Consider the following 19,840-nt stretch of genomic DNA (forward strand, 5'->3'; position numbering starts at 1 on the left):
TGAGTTTGGTTTCGTGTTCCCTTCTCGGCGCGTTAATCCTTCCAGAATAATTCCTCGCTCCGAAAACCGTCGTTGCAATTGTTTCGCGACGTGTTTTCCTCTGTGATCCCTCCCGTCATTTTTCCGTACCACACGGATCTCGTAAGATTTTAGTAGCTGGCCGTGGCGCTGCTGCTGATTCAACGGACAGGAATTCGTCGCAGAAAACTGCACCTGCACCCGCCGGCTACTCGTCCTTCGCCGTGTGTCCTCGGACCGCGAATTTCTTGGTATTCCGATATTGTTCGATAGACAAATGGAGATTCTTTTTATCGGGCTGGCAAGGTTCGCGCACCCCTCTGCATATCAAACTCGGGATAAATCATTGGCGATCGATGTATTAGTGTGGTCGTGGGATTCTTTTATTTATAGCGCGCGCCACGCACTGATCAGCCGCCGTCGCGTTTCCATGAATATTTACGTCGCGAGAGTGTATCCTAGAAAAAAGTTATGAAAACCAAATGAGATTGTACGCGTCTAATCAATTACAACCGATTGGAAATGAACGAATCTACGCGGCGCGCGTCGTTGAAGAAGGCTTTTTCAGTAACTAGCGCGCAAACAACCAGCCTGACCGGTCGGCCTGCGTTTATCCACGCTGACCTCTCTCTCGTCCGTGGGTCAATCGGGGATGGCAGATAACGAAATCAAAATTGACGCGGGGAACGGAGTAGGGGAGTCGGGTTTACCATTGCTCGAATCTTTCGCGATTTATCTTGGTTAACGAAACGCATTCGCGAGCGATGCAACATCTTCGATGTAGCATACCGAAAGGGTCGCGATACCAACGAGGGAACTCGTGGAAAATTCTTGGATCTTGTGTTTTTCATTTGTAACAAGAGTTTTCACCATCGTACATTAATAAACAAATGAATAAATGAATAAACAACGAACGACCCCAATCGACAACGTGGTTCGGCTTCTTTTTAGTTCTTCAAAGCGGCCTGAATAATCCAGTTCTCTCTTCATTTTACCAGGAGGCACACAGACTACTCGGTCGACCGTCTCGTTTCCTCTCTCCGCTGCTCGGTATCAGCCGCGATACCGCGATATCCAATACGGACGGACGTCTCGTCTGGCTTGCCAGAACGAAAATAACCAGATATTTACATAATATAATGCGCGTTCGAGAGACGATGAAAGATTCTCCTGGTATCCAGGAGAGAAACAAAGGTGTGTCGCACCCGTGTGAGTAGTTGGCCGTGTGTGATCGAGCAACACCCAGGGGCCGAGTGCCCGCGTGTGTGGAATGAAACCGTAAATCGGCGCCTCGCCTCGGAGCCCCGCTACGCTTTTCACTTACGTCGCTGCCTGGCTGCCTCTACGGGTAATAGACCGATTGTTGGTTTGATTAGCGGCGGTAATACAGCCGGCTCGTTAGTACCCGCGGGAACTAAGTAGTTAACGGATGAAATGGAATTGTTCTGGTGTGGATTTGCATCGATAATAAAGCCCGACCGATGATGTGTGTTTACTCCGATCGAAGGCGAAAGACCCCGTGTCTCGCGGCGAAGGAGGCAAACAATACGACGTGGTTCCGGTTAGGTCGTATTCCATTAAATCGGAGTGTGGACGAGTTTCAAATATAATGATTCATGAAGTAGCATAATTCCGCGATAACGTATTCCCCCCTGGATTGTTGGTTCGTTCGTCACGATGGACAAACGGTGACGAGCCTCACCTCCGAGAACGACCATCCGATCGGCCGTATGACGCACACACAATCGAGCTTTCGCTCCTTATTCTTATTAATACCGACACGATGATAATGCTCGGGGAAGAATAATAACTTGTGTCGCGTGTCCTGAGAACAACGTGTTTGTTCCACGAAGAATGGAACGGTATATAACGTCGAGAAACGAGAGAGAACGAGGATTACGAGTTAACGTTACGTTTTTTCGCATCGCGACTTATACGTCTGTGGTCGCGACGAACGTGTATTCCAGAGCGGACGTAAAACGTTGTCGACTCGCCGCCGCTCGGAGGAGAACCACTGATCGTCCTCTGTAATCCGAGATTTTCGCGGTTTCATCCCGGTACGTTGTCCTGAGCCGCCGCAGCTGTTCCATTCCGATAAGTCTCGCAAGTGTTATTGCTAGCGAACTTCTCTCCGGCTTTTTCCTTTCGATCGAATGCTATTCGCGATATTTTTTCGTGTACAAAACGCACAGAAATCGCTCTGTACCGTTGATGTTTCGTCTGTAAGAACACGCCAGAGGCGTGGAAAATTTGTCGTAGAGATATGACGCAACTGACCGCAACGATTCGCGCGAGCGTGATCAAATGACGAAATCGTGACTCGAAAACAAAGTCTCCCATTATTTTTATGGATCTTCCGCGAACGAGAGGCGAGTTTTCCACGCTTCTACCGGAAAATTTTCAATGCCCTTCTGGTTCTTTGTTTACACACGGTGCGGAGGAAAAGATTGCGCGGCCCGTTTTTCCGCGTTCACCTTTGGCTGATCTTTTTATTCGATCGGTCGTTGTTTTCTTCAATAGTTCCCCACAGTCGTCGAAAAAACTTCGTCTCATGAATAATAAAAGCGATTGCTCGGGAGGCGAAAGAGACCGAGGGTGTTGCGTCACCCAATAAAAGAAAAATATAGTAGACACCGGGTTCGGAAGAAATCGTGTCGTCGTTAATGCACGATTTACGAGTGACGCGTAGTGAATGGTCGATGGTAAACAGTGTCCTGGATCTTACGCGTAAAGTGTATTTGCTCGGAAATTTTGTCAAGTCACACTCTTTACACCCTCCCCCTGTGCAAATTTACTTATCCGAAACTAAATGCCCGTTTCTTTGTTTTTTTTTCCAGCAAGAAGAGGTAAAAGCAGAGGAGACGAAGCAAGAATCGGCCGGGGAATCTCCCGCGGAAACGACGGCGGAGGTCACGACACCCACAGAACCCACGGCCGCCAGTCCGAACACTACTGCTACTTCGCCGGAAAGCAAGGAAACCAAAAAGAAGGAGAAGGTGAGAGAACGAGCGAAATCGGTATCGAATAGCAGTAGTCTGTTGCACGAAAGACGAAACTCCGGGTAATTACACGGCGGCGAGGAATGGTAATTTGCGCTCGACGGCTCTTGAAGCCGGCGGGGGTGGGTGAGACCGGGGCAGATTGTAACAAAAAAAGTTTTCATAATTTTTTCTCAAAAGTGTTTTCCTCAATCAGCAAAAAGCAAAAATTTAAACGGTTTCTGATGGTGGTTAATTGAAATAAAACAGACAATATTTACTTACGTACTTCAAATAATAAAAATCTAACCTGTAGTTATAAAACAGACACTTTCAAATTTGTTCCAAATTTGTCGTTCAGAAAATTTTGACTATGTTACAACTTACCCCGTATTACAAACTGCCCCGGTTTCCCCTAGCACACAACTCGATACATACCTGCATTCGGTAAGTGCAATAAGTTCGTATGCGTGTGCGGTTTAACCTGCTGCTGCGTGCACGCGTTTTAGAACAATAAGACAGACACATGCACGTAGTTTGCGCGTAATGAGAGAGTACTCCGATGATTATCGATGCCGTTTCCTCGTTCATAGATGAAGAAAAAGTGGTCCTTCAGGTCGATCAGCTTCAGCAAGAAGGACAAGAATAAGCCGGCCCGCGAAGAAGCGCCCAAGAATGGAGATGTCACCAAGGAGGAAATTCTCACAGAGGTGAGTAAGGGATATCTTACCTTATCCGATCTACGTGTACGGAGTTCTTTTTTTTTTTTCTTGCGTCGCAGTAGGAGACGTGTACGCGACGACGCAAAGAAAGATCTTGTCCTCGAACGTCAACCGAGATTCCGTTAATTGTGTCATCCGATGTTTTCTTTCGTTCGAGAGAGCAACGGGGCGCACACTATCGATATAGTTCATTGGTTGCGATTGATGGTCGACAGCAACGCAAAACCAAACGAAAAACTGTCGTCGGGAGCACGACCATTATCTGTCTGTATCACGCTCGTAACGTGTGATACACCGCGTGCTGTTTTTTAACGCGTATATGTACACACATGCACAAGAGGAACTGTTTCCCGATTTGAATACGAAATAAAGGAACCACCACCAAAGGGATGGTCCAACTGTTGCTTCGAGCAACGGTTCCGTTGATTTATCGCCTCGGTTTGTAAAGAACCTATCGTCGCGAACCCATATATAATTCACCTCTCCGTTTGCTTACCGATCGATTAACCGGCTTAGACCAGCTCTCGGTGTGTCGAGAAATAATGGAAGCGGGGGTCGCGCGCGGAACGATGGCGAAACCGCAGAGCGTTAACGCGCTGCCCCGTTCGAGCGTGATTTGTGCTCTCTTCGATTTCAAGCAATCGACCTACCTGCCTGCCGGTATAATCGAGAACGACCACGCGATAACCGTCACGGATCGAAAGCTCCGCGCCGGTGTTTAATTGGCCTCGAGACGTCCAATAAATCCTTCGGGCCTGGCGGTGATTATCAGAGATTTATATTTAAGAAAAATGATAAGCGTATACCGGAACGATCCGTGCGTTAACAAAGTCAATTATAATATCTGGCCGCGATTCCAAACTTTTTCCCCTTTTTCATATATATTTATAGCCGTGCGCGTGTAGTTTTGATTGCAGCTCGATGGGCATCGGCAACAGGGAGGTTGTTAAACGTCGTCTCGCGTCTCCGTAGTTATCGTTAGAGAGTGTAAGGTTTCGATTTCAATACCCTTCACGCGGTAGCCCAAGTCCGTGCTCTATCGCCGATTGAAATCTTCGTTGGACCATCGATCTTTCTCGTGTAACGCAATTAACGAGACCAGCGTGCCCGAGTGAAATCACTGGGGACTCGAGAACTTGCATTAGCTGATGGATCGACATAGAGAGGTGTCAGCTGATCTTCGAATTCCGCAGGAAATAGAAGTGAACACACTGTAAGCACAGTTCGTTTCGGGAACGTCGCTATAAATCCGCTCGCAAGAGTGTACGTATAATAAGTAGCGAGGTCGCCCGCCTGTCTCATTTTTCTCGTTCCTCCCAATGGCTGTGTCGACCCTAGCCCCGTGTGTAGGCGAACCGTAGCCCCGAGATCGTCAGGGCTAATCCTCCTCGTTTCTTTACCACCTTCTTCATCTTCCTCCACCTCGTCTCTGTCTGTCGTTCGACCAGCACACCGCAGATTCCCTTTCTTTTTCTGCAAGCTCACCGCGACAGAGGGAAGAGTGGGAAGGGCGAACAGGCCGTGACTCATCCTTCTGGTTCGTCGTACCTCTCGCGAGTTTCGTGATAGGCCGCCATGGAAAACCGGCTTCGAGTCACTGAATTATCCCCCTCGGGTTCCCTGTTGCCGCTTCAGGGCTATTCCTTGTGTTGTCTCCTCTCGGCTGTGCGTCTCCCCTCGTTCTTCCAGAACACGTAATCGCCCTCCTCGTCGTCGTCGTCTCCGCTTTCGCGGCCGTGATCCAAGGATCAAATAAGTCGTACGTAGCTGTCCATCGGGGCGGTGTTCGTAAAATCGACTCCTCCTCGGGTCTCGTGTGTCGCTCGGATGGAGCGGTACACCGGCTGCGGTTGAAAATTTTGTGCTCGATTGCCAAGACACAATTCGAGACTAACGAGTCACTCCGTACACGGACCTTAACCCTTATCCGCCCCTCATTTTCCTAATTTAATTTTTCCCTCGGTGTTAAATTGACACGGTGGTGAAAATTGATATAACGAAGAGATAAACAGTTAAATTTGCAATTTCTCTAAAATAAACGTCACCGAGTTTCAGCCTGAATTAATACACCAACCTACCCTACAAAATGACGAAGGTGTTCCGTTCAAAATTCAGGCGTTATGAAGTGTTCCGTCGTAGGAAAAGTTTGGGAAACGCTGGTCTAGGCATATCGTCGAGAAGTCCTCGGTAGCATATCGCGCGGACTATGATCATCGCGACTTTCACTCTCCCTTCGAATAGCCGGCATTCCGGGTCATTAAAGAACCTGTGAGTATATTGCTCTGTGAGTGTGTGCCGCAACGAGGCCTCGTAATAGCGAAGATGTCATTGTGCCCGGTGCAGCGTGTTATGACACCGACGCGAAGAACGAATGACTTATTGCTCTCCGCCTTGTTATCCCGTATTTCATGCGGAGAGAACACCGCGCATCGTCCATACCGTCCAGTCTCCTCCCCCAGCTCTGGCCTCTCATCTTCGTGTTCCGTTAAAACGTTGGATCGTTGAACGCTGCCGCCGTTCTCCCGACTCGTTTTCCACTGTTCACCTATTGCACGCGTCTGTGGGGCTCCGAACAGATTCGAACGGCCTCTCCCTGGCGCGTGGATCGTCGTTGTCGTCTTTGCTGCCTCGGATTTGCGTGTGCGGACCTTTTTTACAGACGCGGGATACGACTACGCGCGCGTGACGTAGAAGACTTGTGCACGGTTCGAAGAGGAGAATGGGAGTGGTGGTGTATATTCTCCGAAGGGGACCCTCCTGCGACACGTGGAATTATAATCTTCGAAGACGAACGATCCTTGCCTTTCGATCCCCTGTCTCCTCGATTAAGGGGGTATTCTCGAGGTCTCTCGCTGTTGCTTAGTATACGGGCCCAAGAAATTTGTGGGTTCGGTTTTTGAAACGAAGGAAGAGAGCAATTATAAGCCATGCGCACGTTCCCAGAGGTGTGTAACGCATCGACTCGATTTCCTACGGGAAATGAGACGTATCTGTCAGAGAAATCGGTAACGGGGACTGCTCGACGCTCGTTCTACTGCACTGTGCTTCTGCTCGCTCATTGTGCCGACTGACAACACGGTTCAATGGCCCAAACTTCCCGGATACGGTTACCTACGCGGCGCGTTATTTGTCGCGAAAATGCCTCGGTCGGTCGAGCCCCGTATTGTCGAGATTCGCCGTTGCGAGTGTCGTTGCCCGACGACGATCCTCGACACACCCGTTAGATAACGCCGTGTCCGTATCGACGATCAGATTTGCGTCTTCTCGTACCTCCTACTCCTCGCAGTTCATTCACCGGGGCGAAGTGTCTAGAGTCGCAATCGCCGCGCGCGCACTATCTAGCTGCCAAGTCTGCGCCTGAAAAAGGTCCCTGTCCGGCTGTTAGCAGCGCAGCCAACGCATTAATAGTTCACCGTCACACTACATACGTATACCTCTTCCGATGTGTATTTCGACCACTGATAGCGATAGTCACAAGTCGGAAACGTGTGATTTTTCATATATTAAACAAAGTGAAACTAGCACTATGTCGCTTGAAGTATTGGACTTCAACTTGTGACATTTTTCTGAACGGTGGAACTACGCTTTGGAAGATATTGTATGCGATAAAATGAAAATTGACTATTCCTGACTCGTGACACTTTTTTCGCGGCGATGCTTTCAAAAGAACAGACGATTCCTACTATGTCTGCGGCGCTTTTTCATTTTACTCTCGACTGTGGGAATCGAGGCAGATTACAACGCGCTTCGACTGACACACATGTAATCCCTTCTCGTTTCGAATATCCCGTTGCTCACGCCAGAAATTAATGCAGCGACTGTACACATATACATAAGTGTGTGTACGTACCTACCTCGTTCGCGAGAATATCGCGAGGGAATCTGTTTCGCAAGGTTCAGCGCGGTTACATCGCCGGACCTCGTGCGTGCGCTATCTCTCCAGCTCGCGACTGCAATGTCACCCGTGATAAGGGCGCGGTTCGCGTTAAAAATAACAAGCCTCCTTATTTATTATTCGCCCAGAGAACGAGTAATTTGCGCGACGACATAAATTCGCGTAATCGAGTCTTGCGTATCGTGCCTATTCAGGATGGGTATATACAGCGGCTGGTCGCGCGCGCCACGGCTTTCCGCTCTAACATTTTATGCGATCGTAAACAAGTTCGTAACGGCCACGGGAAAACGCGTAGGAAGGGCAAGCAAGCTGGCAGGCAGGACCGCGGAGGGTAGCGTTTCTATTACGGACCTATTCCTCTTCCTTCGCCCCTTTTCGTACATTTGTGAAACGCGTGTATGGCCTTCCGCTCGAATTTTATTTCGTCCGCGTGTTTTTACCTCGAAGACGATCGAATGTTTATTATTAATTTTTTCAACAACGAAGGCCTATGTGGCGAAACCCCACTAGGGTTTGTTTCTGCATAGTTTATACTTTAAGTGAGAAGAGTTTGAACCAAATCTGTGATATACATTTGGAGTCCTCTCCTTGTAAGTCTCCGGAGATCTCGCAAACAGACGGACGATCGGGTCAAAAGCAAATCCCCTCGATGGCTGCTAGAGGAAGCTGGCTCGTCGTCTGAAGAGCGTCTTCTATCGATGAAGCAAAGATTGCGAGATGAGAGTCGCAGCCGAGGGAGAATGAGAGAGAGAAGGAGAGGGTGGAGCAGACAGATGGATCGCTCGAGAGTTTTTTTCGCCGGCTTGAGTTCCCGGTTTTCGCACCTACGCGAATGTGTCACATTGTTTGCATGCACATCCACCCTCGCGCTCGAAGAGAGAGAGACCCTGTTAGAAGGGGTGTGGTCGCGGTTCGTTCTTTGTTCCCTTTTACTCGACTCTCGCTGGCTGCGGAACAGTTCCCGTGTATACGTCGCCGTCGTGTGGCGTCGACGGACTTTTTATTCTAAAGAGTTGGAAAAAGGAGATAGAGAAAAAGGGTGAGGATTTCGCACGGCCAGAGTGGTATTAATTACCACCGACATAGTACGCGCGGAGGGGGCGAGTACGTGGGTGTGTAACGGCAGATCGAAGGTGGAAGGTTGCCCTCTCCTCGCCTCGCGTGACTCAACCCTCCGGAAAAAAGAAAACACCTGTACGCGAGAGGGTTAAGGGCAGCCGACGAGAGAGAGTTTGGCGAGCCACGCGTACGAAGCCAAGGGGCGAGAGAAAGACTTTCACTAGTTCCTTTGTTCCAACTGTTTCACGGTCACGAATCTGTGCGCTGGATCCTTTCTTTTCGATAGACACGTTGCCGGAGTACGGTTATGCAACTTCGGGTCGTCTCGACGAAGAATACAACGGTAAAGGAACAGGATGGTGCATCGGGTAGGTGCAAAGAAACGACCGAAACTTGAAAAGTCGAACGGAATAAACGTATCGAGGGGTTTCGATTAAGGTACAAATGATTTTGAATAGATCTCGTACGGGGCAGGTTTCGGTGGGAGGGAAGATTCGACGAGAAAAAGGGGGACGATTTGTTCGAAGCGCGGAGCTCGATCGTAACCCGTCCGGGAGGGTACAAATTTATGTGACAAGTGACGAGATACGGTGGGCTCGTGGTGCTCTTAAAATATATGTCACAGTCCTCCGCGGAGTTGCAACTGCCAGCATGCAACGGTACATGCATGTGCCCTGCTTGAATACGTCGTCGCGAGCGCAGAGAATACGTCGCCAGGCAGTGGCAAAAGATCGGCCGGAGGACGGTTAAAAACCGGTTTGATTCGCCGCGGAAGGCGCCTCGGTAGTTTCTACTGGCTTCGATTTCATTCCTAATGGTCCCGATGAAATTCATCCGTTCGTTCATTCGTTACTTTGCCCGCTCGTGTATCTTTCTGCGCGATTGCGTGCTCGTTCCACGCGATTTTTCGCGTGCCTTCGCCATCGCGTGAATTTTTAGGAAGTGCCTCGCGACGCACGCTCGGAAACTGATATCGGGCCACCGTAATACGATCACGTTCGAGAGAAAATTCCGGGTACGAATGTCTCCGTTTGCGGTCGAGGAACGGCGGGGGCAGCTTCGTTAATTAACGATCGAAAAAATCGGAGACGTTGATCGAACGGTTTCGCGGGAATCGAAGGATCGCGAATACTCTTGAGAATCGCTGGTATGATACCGAGCCGAAGTTGCGCATATAAAGTACGCGCAAAAAAAATCATAAAAAAAAACACACCATTCCCCGAGTTGTGCTCGAGGCGTGTGCCGTTCGATTCCTCCGAGCCGGTGAATACGACCTCGAATCACGAGGAGGGAGGGAAAAAGAAATCCTCACGACGTCGAGCACATTTCGCAAGTCCTCGAATCTCCCGACAGCGAGGCCTAATCGTGTGCCTCGCGCGCGCAACCAAATCGCCAATTAAGCTGGCGGCTCGTTAATGAGATTCCCGCGATGAATTTACTGAACAGATGAGAATCGATAGGGGCGGGGGGCAGTAGGAACGCTGCGACGAAAAGAGCCAGAATAACGTGGTTCGACGCAGCACAAGAATATCTCTACTGCTCCAGCGGAGCGCGTGTCCCGGGTGACGTGGGAATTCGGCAGGTGTCCTCGGACGGCCTGCGAAAATCGAATATCTGTCTTCTACGCTCCGGCGTGGCATAGAAGTCTCTCGAAAAGCCACTTTCATTCGCTACGATGAAAGCTTCCTCTCCAAGTCTATCCTCCTCGACCGTCCCTCACCCTTCTTTTTAGTCCCTTTGTCCGTCTTGTCCAATCTTCTCCGGTTCGTTCGTTCGCTGGCTCCGTTCCTCCTCTCTCTTCCTATTCTGTTCCTCGTCGCGACAATCGTAGAGAGAAAAAGAGAGGGGACACGCGCTCGTCGTCGTTTCTAGTGCCAATCGCATTTTGTCTCCGCGCGCGTCCGTCCATCCGTCCTCACCAGCTCGGGAGTAGAATGCGACAGGTGGAACGCTAATAAAAAGCACGAAACTCGCGGCAACTTGAGAACTGCGCTCTCGAGGTTCGATGACCACTGTCGTATAAATACTCTCGATGTCGTTAGAATCGATACCGCGCGTCGCGGATTTTTTTCTCGTCCCGCGGTCCAACAAAAACACGAACATGCTCCCTCCTCTATTGTCGTCGGTCGTCTATACCGTTCGAGCAGGAGTCATCGTCGAGAAAATCGAAAAGGAAAGTTCTACCCTCCCGTACCTCGCTCTAACGGGACTGTTAATCCTCTTACAAGGATTACGCGATCGTGCAGGTTCTCTTCCTCTTTCTCCGTCGACGAAAACGGAAGTCGTGGGAACGAGTGTATCCCGCAGCGGTATTTCGCCGTTTGTACCGTTCGTTCGAGTACCGATTCCAGCTAGTAAAGGCGAGAATAATCAATAGGTCCGTGCTTGCGCGTGCACGTATCGCCCGCGAATCTCAATGGTTGTGGTAAAGAGTCGTGAAAGATGGAAATTTAACGAGCCAGCGGATCTCTTAACAATTGCCTTTCAGTCTCGGCTACGGACCTGTCCGTCGTCTTCGAATCAAATTCAGCTAAAATCTCTGTGCTGTCCAACAGAGGGATATCGGTCCGTTTCATTGTAATAAAGTACAAAGGGTGTCCATCTGTTCAAAGCGTGTCACGTTCCTGGAACGCAGTTCGGATCGTTTTCGGGGGTTTTCACGTCGAATTCGTGAAGAAGTGAAGAGTGACGCGCGCACTCGGTCACGTGTCAATGAATATTCCTTTGCTCAAACATCGTATCTTTCATGATAATCTCGTCGAGAGGAACGTTGTTTCTTTTTGTAGCTTTTACGAGACAGGAAATGTGTACTTTCATCGATCCTTTATCTTGTTTACCATCTCCTTGTGTCAACCGAGACCAGACTATTTGGTCCGATCGCGAAAGGTCTATTTGACGCATAAATTGGATCTCGGAGCGGGACGATGTGTGTGTGTGTGTGTGTGTGTATTCAAGTTCCCGTTGTCCTTGCTCTCCGAAGAGCCTTTCGTTCTCGTCCGTTTCCCTCGGACGTCTTATTTCGCTGGCAGGGAAAACAATACGCAATTACAAGCTAATCAACCTCGGGGCGAACCGTTGGCGAACGGCCAGAACTGTTGAACGTTTCCCTCTTGGACGTGTCTAGAAGCTATCGGGAGGCTGTGTTTGTATTAAACGGATTACCTGAGAAGAGCCTGCCGTTGTTGTCCAAACGAGACGCATTCTTCTCTGCTTTTCCATTATCGATTCAACGATGGGTTTCTCACTGTGAATGAATGGAGTGTACCGACAACTTTTTCGTGTACTACGCGTGAAATATCTAGATCCCCGCGTGTTCGAGGTTAAATTGAAATTCAACGCACGAAGCTTTCGTATAGATATACGAAAAACAGAACGGAATTCACAATAATACAGCTGGTACCTTACGCGTGGTGCAATATCCTCGAAATCAATCAGTCGAACGAAACGAGAATTTTTCCCAATACGGTGCCATTCTTGGACTTTGGTAATCTCTCGAGGCGTAATACGTCGCGTAAATATTGATCCACATACAGTTCTCTTCTCTGGTAACGCCGCGGTACAGACGATAACGACGATCCCGGTGATCCACGACGGGAAACTTTTACAAGACCCCCGGTTTAATCTGCCCCGGCCAAGGGCGTTTGGAGAACGCTTTATCGGTCGATTAGTCAGCGCGCTAACGAACAACCCCCCGAGTTACGTAATTCCGGGGGAACCAATAATAGGAAAGAGCCCCCCGCGTTCCCCTTTGGGGCTATTGCTCATCTTCACGCGTTCTCCTGCTCCTCGTAAAGATTAATCCCTTCGCCGTTCTCTTCCGCCACCGTGAAACAGGAGCATCGGGCGGGCTCATTTTCTGAACGGCGGCCATAATGCCAAAGAAACGACGATCGAAGGGGCAGGTGGTGCGCAAGGCAAATGGGGCCCCGCTGTAGGTAATCAAGTACTCCCCATCCCCCTTGAAGAAGCTGGAAAAAAATGGGGGGCTAATGTAATTCTGTACAATCCGGAAAAACTCGTAGCTTTATGAAAGAGCATATCCGTACTTTTCCCACCCCGCCCGCTTCAATTTACGAGAAACGAGGAAATAAAGGCACCAGGGCTGCGAGTACCTTTGGAAAATTAATTTGGTAAATGCGGTGCTGAAGCAGTTGTTTCGGGATCGCGCTGCGCGGGTTCTCGTTACTCGAATTACATTTGGCTGCTGTTGCAACCCTTTGGGACCCTTTATCCGTCTCGATGGACACGATCAATCTCGTCCATCCTTCTCACAGAGAATACCGGCTCGCTTCTCTCTCTCTTTTTTTTTTCGTTACTTGGCGAGAATTAATCGAGAACCGAGGGGGGAGAGCAGTATTCCAGAGCGCACCCGTTTGCCAAAGTGTGTCGGTTGAAAGACCTCTGCAGATCTCTCCACCTCTTTATCACTTGACGTCATCGGGATGCCATTGTATTAAAAACACGAGCCGTCCGAATGTGTGTACGGTACGTCCTTTCGTCGGTGGCTTCCCTCTTCTTTATTTATAATCGCTGGTATCAGACTTGACACACTTCGACCGCATTAAAATACTGAATCGTGGCAGACGATAAAAACGCGGGCTAAATATACCGGCCGACGAGCTGCTGCTCGATTGTCGCGCGAGTCTATTAAAACCTCGCGTAATTATCAATTTCCACGAGGCGTCGTGTTATCTCCGTTGTATGTTTTTTTAGCGATCAACAGTAAAACAATATCGTATCGTTTCGAAATACCTCCGATAATCGTTGCCCTGTGCCACGATTACTGGAACGGATTCGCGGATTCTGAAGCCGGGGATAGTGGTTTTCCCTCTGATAAATCCGTCGATCGATCGTGTGCATAAATCGCAATTCGAAGCTCGTGTCTGTGTTTCCACGCGGTGCCGGTACCCGGTGCTCTCCTCACTCTCTCTTTTTCTCTCTCTCCGCGCCCCCCTTTGGATTTGGGCGTCGTCGTCGTCGTCGACGTCGACGGCGGCGGTGGCGGCGGCGGCGTCTAGTATCGAGCGTCCCGACGCCGGGAAGCGCGGAGCTGTTGCCATGCCGACCGACGGGGCTACCAGGGCTTTTCGCATTCACCAGGCCTGCCACTAGGCGAAAGACTCGTGCAGCACTCGCACGTGAACAAGAAACTTACGCAAAATTCGATCTCCAGATGTTCGATTTCATCGGTTATGTAATAATAATATTTATTTATAAACGGAATTTGAACCCTTTGGTACACTATACAAGCATATGGAAATCTAGAGGAGAAACGAAAAGTTCAGATATGGCATGACGCGAAAAGATGTACCAGAGTTTACAAAGACTTAGAGTAAGTGTACAGGAAGTTTAACAGAATTTAACAAAAATCCTATGGGATTGTGCGAAGAATTCGAAAAATAGAGTTTACGATGAAAAGGAACAATTTACAGAAGTGTTTAAATTTAGTTCGACAGTAACAAATTGAACTCTTTGGTCGATCAAATCGATGTCTAAAAAAATCTTACCGTCTGTGTCGGGATGTGCACAGAACTGTAGATAAAATTTGTCCAATTCGACGCAGGAAAAGTGTACTAGGGTACGATTTCCTTCGAATTCTCACGACATCCTAAAAACCGAGAGCGGATCAAGAAAGGTCGGCACTGTGGGGCTTTCCCGGAAGCTGTCGGTATAAACATCGTCTAAGGGTTGGATTTGGAAACGATAAAAGCAAGCCCGACCCGAGGCGACTTGTGTTTTATTGATATCAGAATTCCAGCTGATCCGGGAAGCCGGAAGTCGTATAGGGAGGGGTGGGAGAGCGGGTAAAGAAAGTGTAGGGATCGCCTTCGCAATAAAATCGAACGGTTCTAAATTTAACGCGAGAGTGTTTAAAATTGGACCGTTAAATTAATCGGACGGGATTCGATGGGACACGTTTCGAATGGTCCGTAAAATAATTCAACGTTTATCGTCGGCGGAGGCGTGTCGTGTCTCCCGGTGGTCACGATAGAGAAGAGCCGGGGCCTCGTTTTATTTCGTTAAAAAGTTCATTTCTTAATTAAGAATCGAGGCGCGGCAAATGGCGTCGCGTGATTTCCCAGGTGAAATTTGCCCGTCCCGTGGTCACTGGTTGTCGGTTGTCGAGACTCGAAGCCACAGGACGCGGCAGCAACACACTTTCCAACGAGAAGACACTCGATAACGAGTTTTTCCGTCCATTATCTTCTCACCCTTTTCGTTTCCATCGCGGCCCTTTTTTCACTTCCGGCTCGTGTGAATGGACACGGAAGCGTCCCTCCACCACGCCGGTCTCTCTCGGCTTCGCACCGCGAGCGTAATCTCGCGGCTGAAACATCGATGCTCTGGCGGTAAGTAGAATGCAAATTACGCAATTTACAATCCCTTCTTCTGCAACGATTTTAATTACCACCATCGTACCACCGTATGCCCCGCGAATTTATCGTTGAGCTCGTGCGAAATTAAACTCCCGGCAAATAAGAGGGACGCGCCGTTAATATTTTCCGCTCGGTGAAACGTAGAAATTTCTTACAGCACCAACGGAATTCCTTGCACCGGCGGACCGTAGAGAATGAAAATCCTTGCCATTTTCTTCGTTCGAATTCCTAGTTTTCTTTTTCTTGTTGCTCGGATACCCCCCACCCTCCCCTCCGCCGTGCAATTCGTAACAGGAAATCCTATCGCCGATATGCGAAATATTCCAAAAGTGTTCGCATTCCGGAACGATATGGAAGGTGGAAGGGGGTATTTCCGTGAATTCCCTTCGTTGGGGCGAATACAAATTTTTATGTGCTCGAAAAAACAATCTCACCGCTTATAAACACTTTGTGCCTTTGATGAGTGTAATTATTTACAATGTAAACTTGATCTTTAAAAACGTAGACGCACCGACAGAGAGATCGTTATTCCTGGATTTTTTCCGAATTTTATCGTTGATTCGAGCGATTCGCGGGATCGAGTTCACGGCCGGTGGATTAGCTTATTTCGGGGTGCAATTGGGTTAAGAGACGGATGGGCAGGGGTGGGTAGCCTTCTTTGGAACGATGATCGGGAGCCAGTCAGCCAATAAGGCAACGCCCTCGGCTAAGGTCGGACCCACGAGTGGATGTTTCAATATTTATCGGAGAGGGGGGATCGAGTAGTTTACCCGTAGTTACAGTATCATCGAGAGATTCGCCTGCCTCGCAGCCAACGGTTCTCAAGTATGCAGGGGCCACGACGTCTCCCGGAAGCGGGTCGTGGAGCTGAGATTCCGCGCGTTTCATCGCCATATCAGGAGACGGGAACGGCGTCCGAGCTTTCACGGCGATTCACCCCCTTCCCTACTATATACTCTCGAGGGTCGGTCGATAATTTCCGAAACGTGTGTGCTCGCCTCGAAATCAGAGACTTTCTTACTAGTAATTAATTCCTCGTTATTCGTTCGCCCGTTCGTGGGAACGCCTAGTAAATTATCATTATCCAAGCAGAACCGGGGAAATGTAAATGAAAAGAATGAAAAAGTTATTTCGAAATGGTGGTCGAACGATGATTATCGTTGACCACTCCCCCCTGGACGTTCTTTCCCTCTCTTTCACCCTCTCTCCCTCCCCCTGTTCGGCTTTCCTGCGGTTGAATCCGCGAACGCGAATGATAAAATCGATACCCCTGGCTCTCTTTCTCTCTCTCTCCCTCTTTCTCTCCACGCACCACCCTCCTTTTGTTGCGTTTCGCGACCCTCTTCAAAGGGTGAAGAGAGCGGACAAGAGGGTGAATATACGAGAGTGCGTGCGTGCTTCTCGGAGCGTGTCGTTGACGCCGTCGCCGCCTCTGTCGACGTCGACGGCGTCGTTGTGTCGTTCCTGTTGCACGAAACAACAGGGTTTCCCTTCGAATTATATCGCCGACTAGACGACTGGAGGAGGCGTTTTAAAAATAATAGATTTTACGATTCCCCGTACACTGTCGCGTTCGGAACCTCTATCTGTCTCGATTCCTTCAGAATCCCCGGTACCGTTTTTCTTCACCGAGTCCTTTACGACTTCTACTCATCGGTCTGCTTTACGAGGTTCTGAATATTTCTCGAGCGTCTTTAAACGTCCGGCCGTGTCTCGATGTTAAAGTACCCCTTTAGAGGCGGCACCGTGCGCATTGGATTCGTAAATGATGGCGTTTTAACGCTATAACACGTGCCATGGAACACTGGCAAATAGGGACGAAGCGCAAAGAGTATCGGAGAATGGTGATCCTGAACGAGCGATAACAATGATTTACGAACCGATAACGGTCGTTGGTGTCCACGTATTTGTCGTTGGTGCTTCCCTCAAACTAGATTTACGCGCGCAGTATCGTCGACGGGTTGCGCCCCGGGGGCCCTCTGAAAATGCAAAAGTGAACAAAAGCCACGCGAGTCTTCTCTCGCGCGTCCGTCCCCCGTTCTTTTGTAACGTCAAACAGTGACAGGTTCGTTCGTTCGTATCCAAGAAGTGGCGGACGAAGAAACGATAACGAGGCAGAGATGTGCAACAGGGAAACCCGTAGAAACGTCTGGTTCGTTAGCGTTCTCGTATTTTCCATCGTTAACGTCAATTAATATGTCGGTTGTAATGAGAGCTCTCTTCCCGACCTCGACGAAAGAACGTCTCCATCTGTACGTATATCCGGCTGACGTGAACGCATCTTTGGTCAGAGGCTCGCTCTCCGTTGGTAACCCGCCTCCTTCTTTGCCCCTGGTCCAAGAATAAGTTCGAAGCGGCCTTTACGGTCGATGCTGCCATCGGCGATCGGTCGCAGAACTCGAAAGCCATCGAGAAAGCGACATATGGATATTTTACGCGAATCCAGAACTTAGAATTTAGAAGTTAGAATTTTCCTACATAAGTTTGCGGAATAAAGTACTTATAGAGGAGACCGGGGTTGAAAGTAACAGGGGTAGGTTGTAGTTGGGCTTATAACTTTTTAAATGAAAAAGACAGCGCTATGATAACAAATGATCAATAAATTATGATAATTAGTCATTAATTATGTTGTGCTAATTAAAAAAAGACAATGTACGTTATGTTGTATTATTATGTAAATAATGTTGTGTTCAGCCAATTAAAAGCCAATGAATATCCAGCTTATCCGTAGAAATTAACATTAAATCTCTAGCTAAAATACAGACACTTGTATTTCAAGAAACCCAAAAATTGTTCCTTTCAACCCCGGTCTTTCCCAGTCCCTGCGCCAGCTTGAGTTTCCAATTGACTCACTCCCCATGACTAACGCCGTGTAAAGGTCAAGCATGCAGCATTCGAAGTTTGGAACCGACTCAAAAATTTTCACCGCGAAGAGTTCACGCCGAATAAACCCCGCCGCGTCACTTGCGCCGTTGAGGTCCCTTTTCTGTTTTGTTAATAGTTATCCTTCCCCCCGTCCGTCCGTCGTGTCTCTGTTCGCCTCCCTTTTTCCTGTCTCTCGTTTCCGTCCCTCCCGACTCCTTTCTCTTTCGATCGTCTAAGAATAGAAACGCGCGGTGGTTTTGCGGCGTGAATTTTTATTTCATTCGCAGACGCGCGTGCCGATTTCTCGGTGCTCGACGCGCTCGCGGCTTTCCAGTCATCGCGAATCCAACGAAAATTTCTCCTGTTGGCGATGCGTTCTCTCAGATACCGTGTCCGCCCCCTCCTCATAAGTTCTTTTCTTTTTTTTTTTTGTTCTCGAAGGTAAAATGTAACCGGTACAGGAGGGGGGGGGGGGGGCGAAGAAAAAGGTACAAAGCGTGACTGGCCTCCTCTCTGTCCTGTAATACGTTCATTTTTTTCTTTCTCTTTCACTGTTCGCCTTTCTTCGCTCCCGGGGCACGGTTCTCCGTGTCTTTCCCTTCCTGGTTTCACCGTCCTCGCGTAGGTGGTGCACGACGGGTTTCCCTCCCTTCCCGCTGGCTTCATTGTAACTCTTCCGTTTCGACTCCTTCTCCTCTGCGTCTCTTTGTCTTTCACGATCTCTCTCGAAACCGAGGGTTAACTTTCCTTCTGTTCTCTTTGGTGAAATTTTTCGCGAGGTATATTTCATGCGGCATAAAGTCCGCCCAAGCCTGTCCGTTTGCTCGCCGTAAATCGTGTCTCGGTATCACAGCGTTCGTGGACTGTGAACGAAAAAGTCTCTCGCTCGGTTCAGAGTTCTGTGATTCGTCGAAAAAAAAAAAAAAAAAAAGAAAGAATACATTTTTCTCGTGCCTCGTTCGAAAGACAGAGGCGTCTTTCACGAATCCGCATCCCCTTTTGGTTTCGCCTCGCGTAAATACGGAGCGCTCCGTCGTTGCTCCTATTCTTCCAGGAGAGATTTCGTTAGTCTCCGACTAGAGCATTTCCCTCTTCTCGCCCCCCAAGTGTGTCCACGTATGTATCAGTAACGTTCTCTCTCTCCTCTCCTCTCTCGGGCAAGAGACGTGGGACGATCCTCTCTTGGACTCTATATAAACCACCGTGAACTCGCAGTCTGGCCCGAGTAGTTCGCCAACGACGGCGAACAGAGTGCGTGCGCGGGGATCGTTCTCTCTCTTTCTCTGTTTTCTAAAGGCGTCTCTCAGTGATCGGTGCGTGCGTGTGCGGGGCGAAGGTAGAGATCCAGCGAGAGATGATTTCGAGAAATCCATTCCGGACGACCCGTCGTGGGATCGTGTTCGATCATTTTACCGAAATTCCGATAAAGTGAATTTTTCGGGAATTTTCGAAAATAGAAACGTGTCGATGCAATCGTGACTTTTTAAATAGGAAAGCACAAGTAGAGGAAAATTCACGAATTTTGGAAACAATATGGACGTTCGAAACGTTCTCGTGAAATTAATTTACGTCGTTCGATACCGACGACGAAAATAGTTTTATCTTGCGCGTTGTCCAGATACGGACGAGTCACCACGTGTTTTTTGCGTAGCACCTACATACATACCAATCGTATGCTCGACGATCAAACTCTATTAATAGACACAGACAAAGTAGCTTGGTTCCAAGGGGCGCCCTCCAGTTTTCTGTACACAGGGTATCTCGGAATACCAATTTTAACTCGAAAAGCAGGTCGCGGACGAATGAAATTAATGAAACGTCTTACCCGTTTCTTGCACACTTTCTCGCGTGTTTTCGCAATAAGTCGAGAGTACCGTGGTATCATATCGCATATTTCGGGATACCCTGTACACACGCTGAAATGGT

General features: G+C 48.9%; 1 protein-coding gene across 2 annotated transcripts in view; it reads left to right on the top strand.

The window, feature by feature from the left end:
- The window catches only part of LOC107192256 (cell surface glycoprotein 1-like), a 71,794-nt gene that overhangs the window by 40,758 nt on the left and 11,196 nt on the right, over positions 1-19,840 (top strand). For both annotated transcript variants that reach the window (XM_015581469.1, XM_015581470.1), the window contains 2 exons: positions 2,856-3,014; positions 3,590-3,706. In XM_015581469.1, coding sequence (XP_015436955.1) covers positions 2,856-3,014; positions 3,590-3,706 — 276 coding nt within the window. The remainder of the gene's footprint in view (positions 1-2,855; positions 3,015-3,589; positions 3,707-19,840) is intronic.

The sequence above is a fragment of the Dufourea novaeangliae genome, unplaced genomic scaffold (genome assembly GCF_001272555.1).
Source record: "Dufourea novaeangliae isolate 0120121106 unplaced genomic scaffold, ASM127255v1 scaffold299, whole genome shotgun sequence".
Classification (NCBI taxonomy): domain Eukaryota; kingdom Metazoa; phylum Arthropoda; class Insecta; order Hymenoptera; family Halictidae; genus Dufourea; species Dufourea novaeangliae.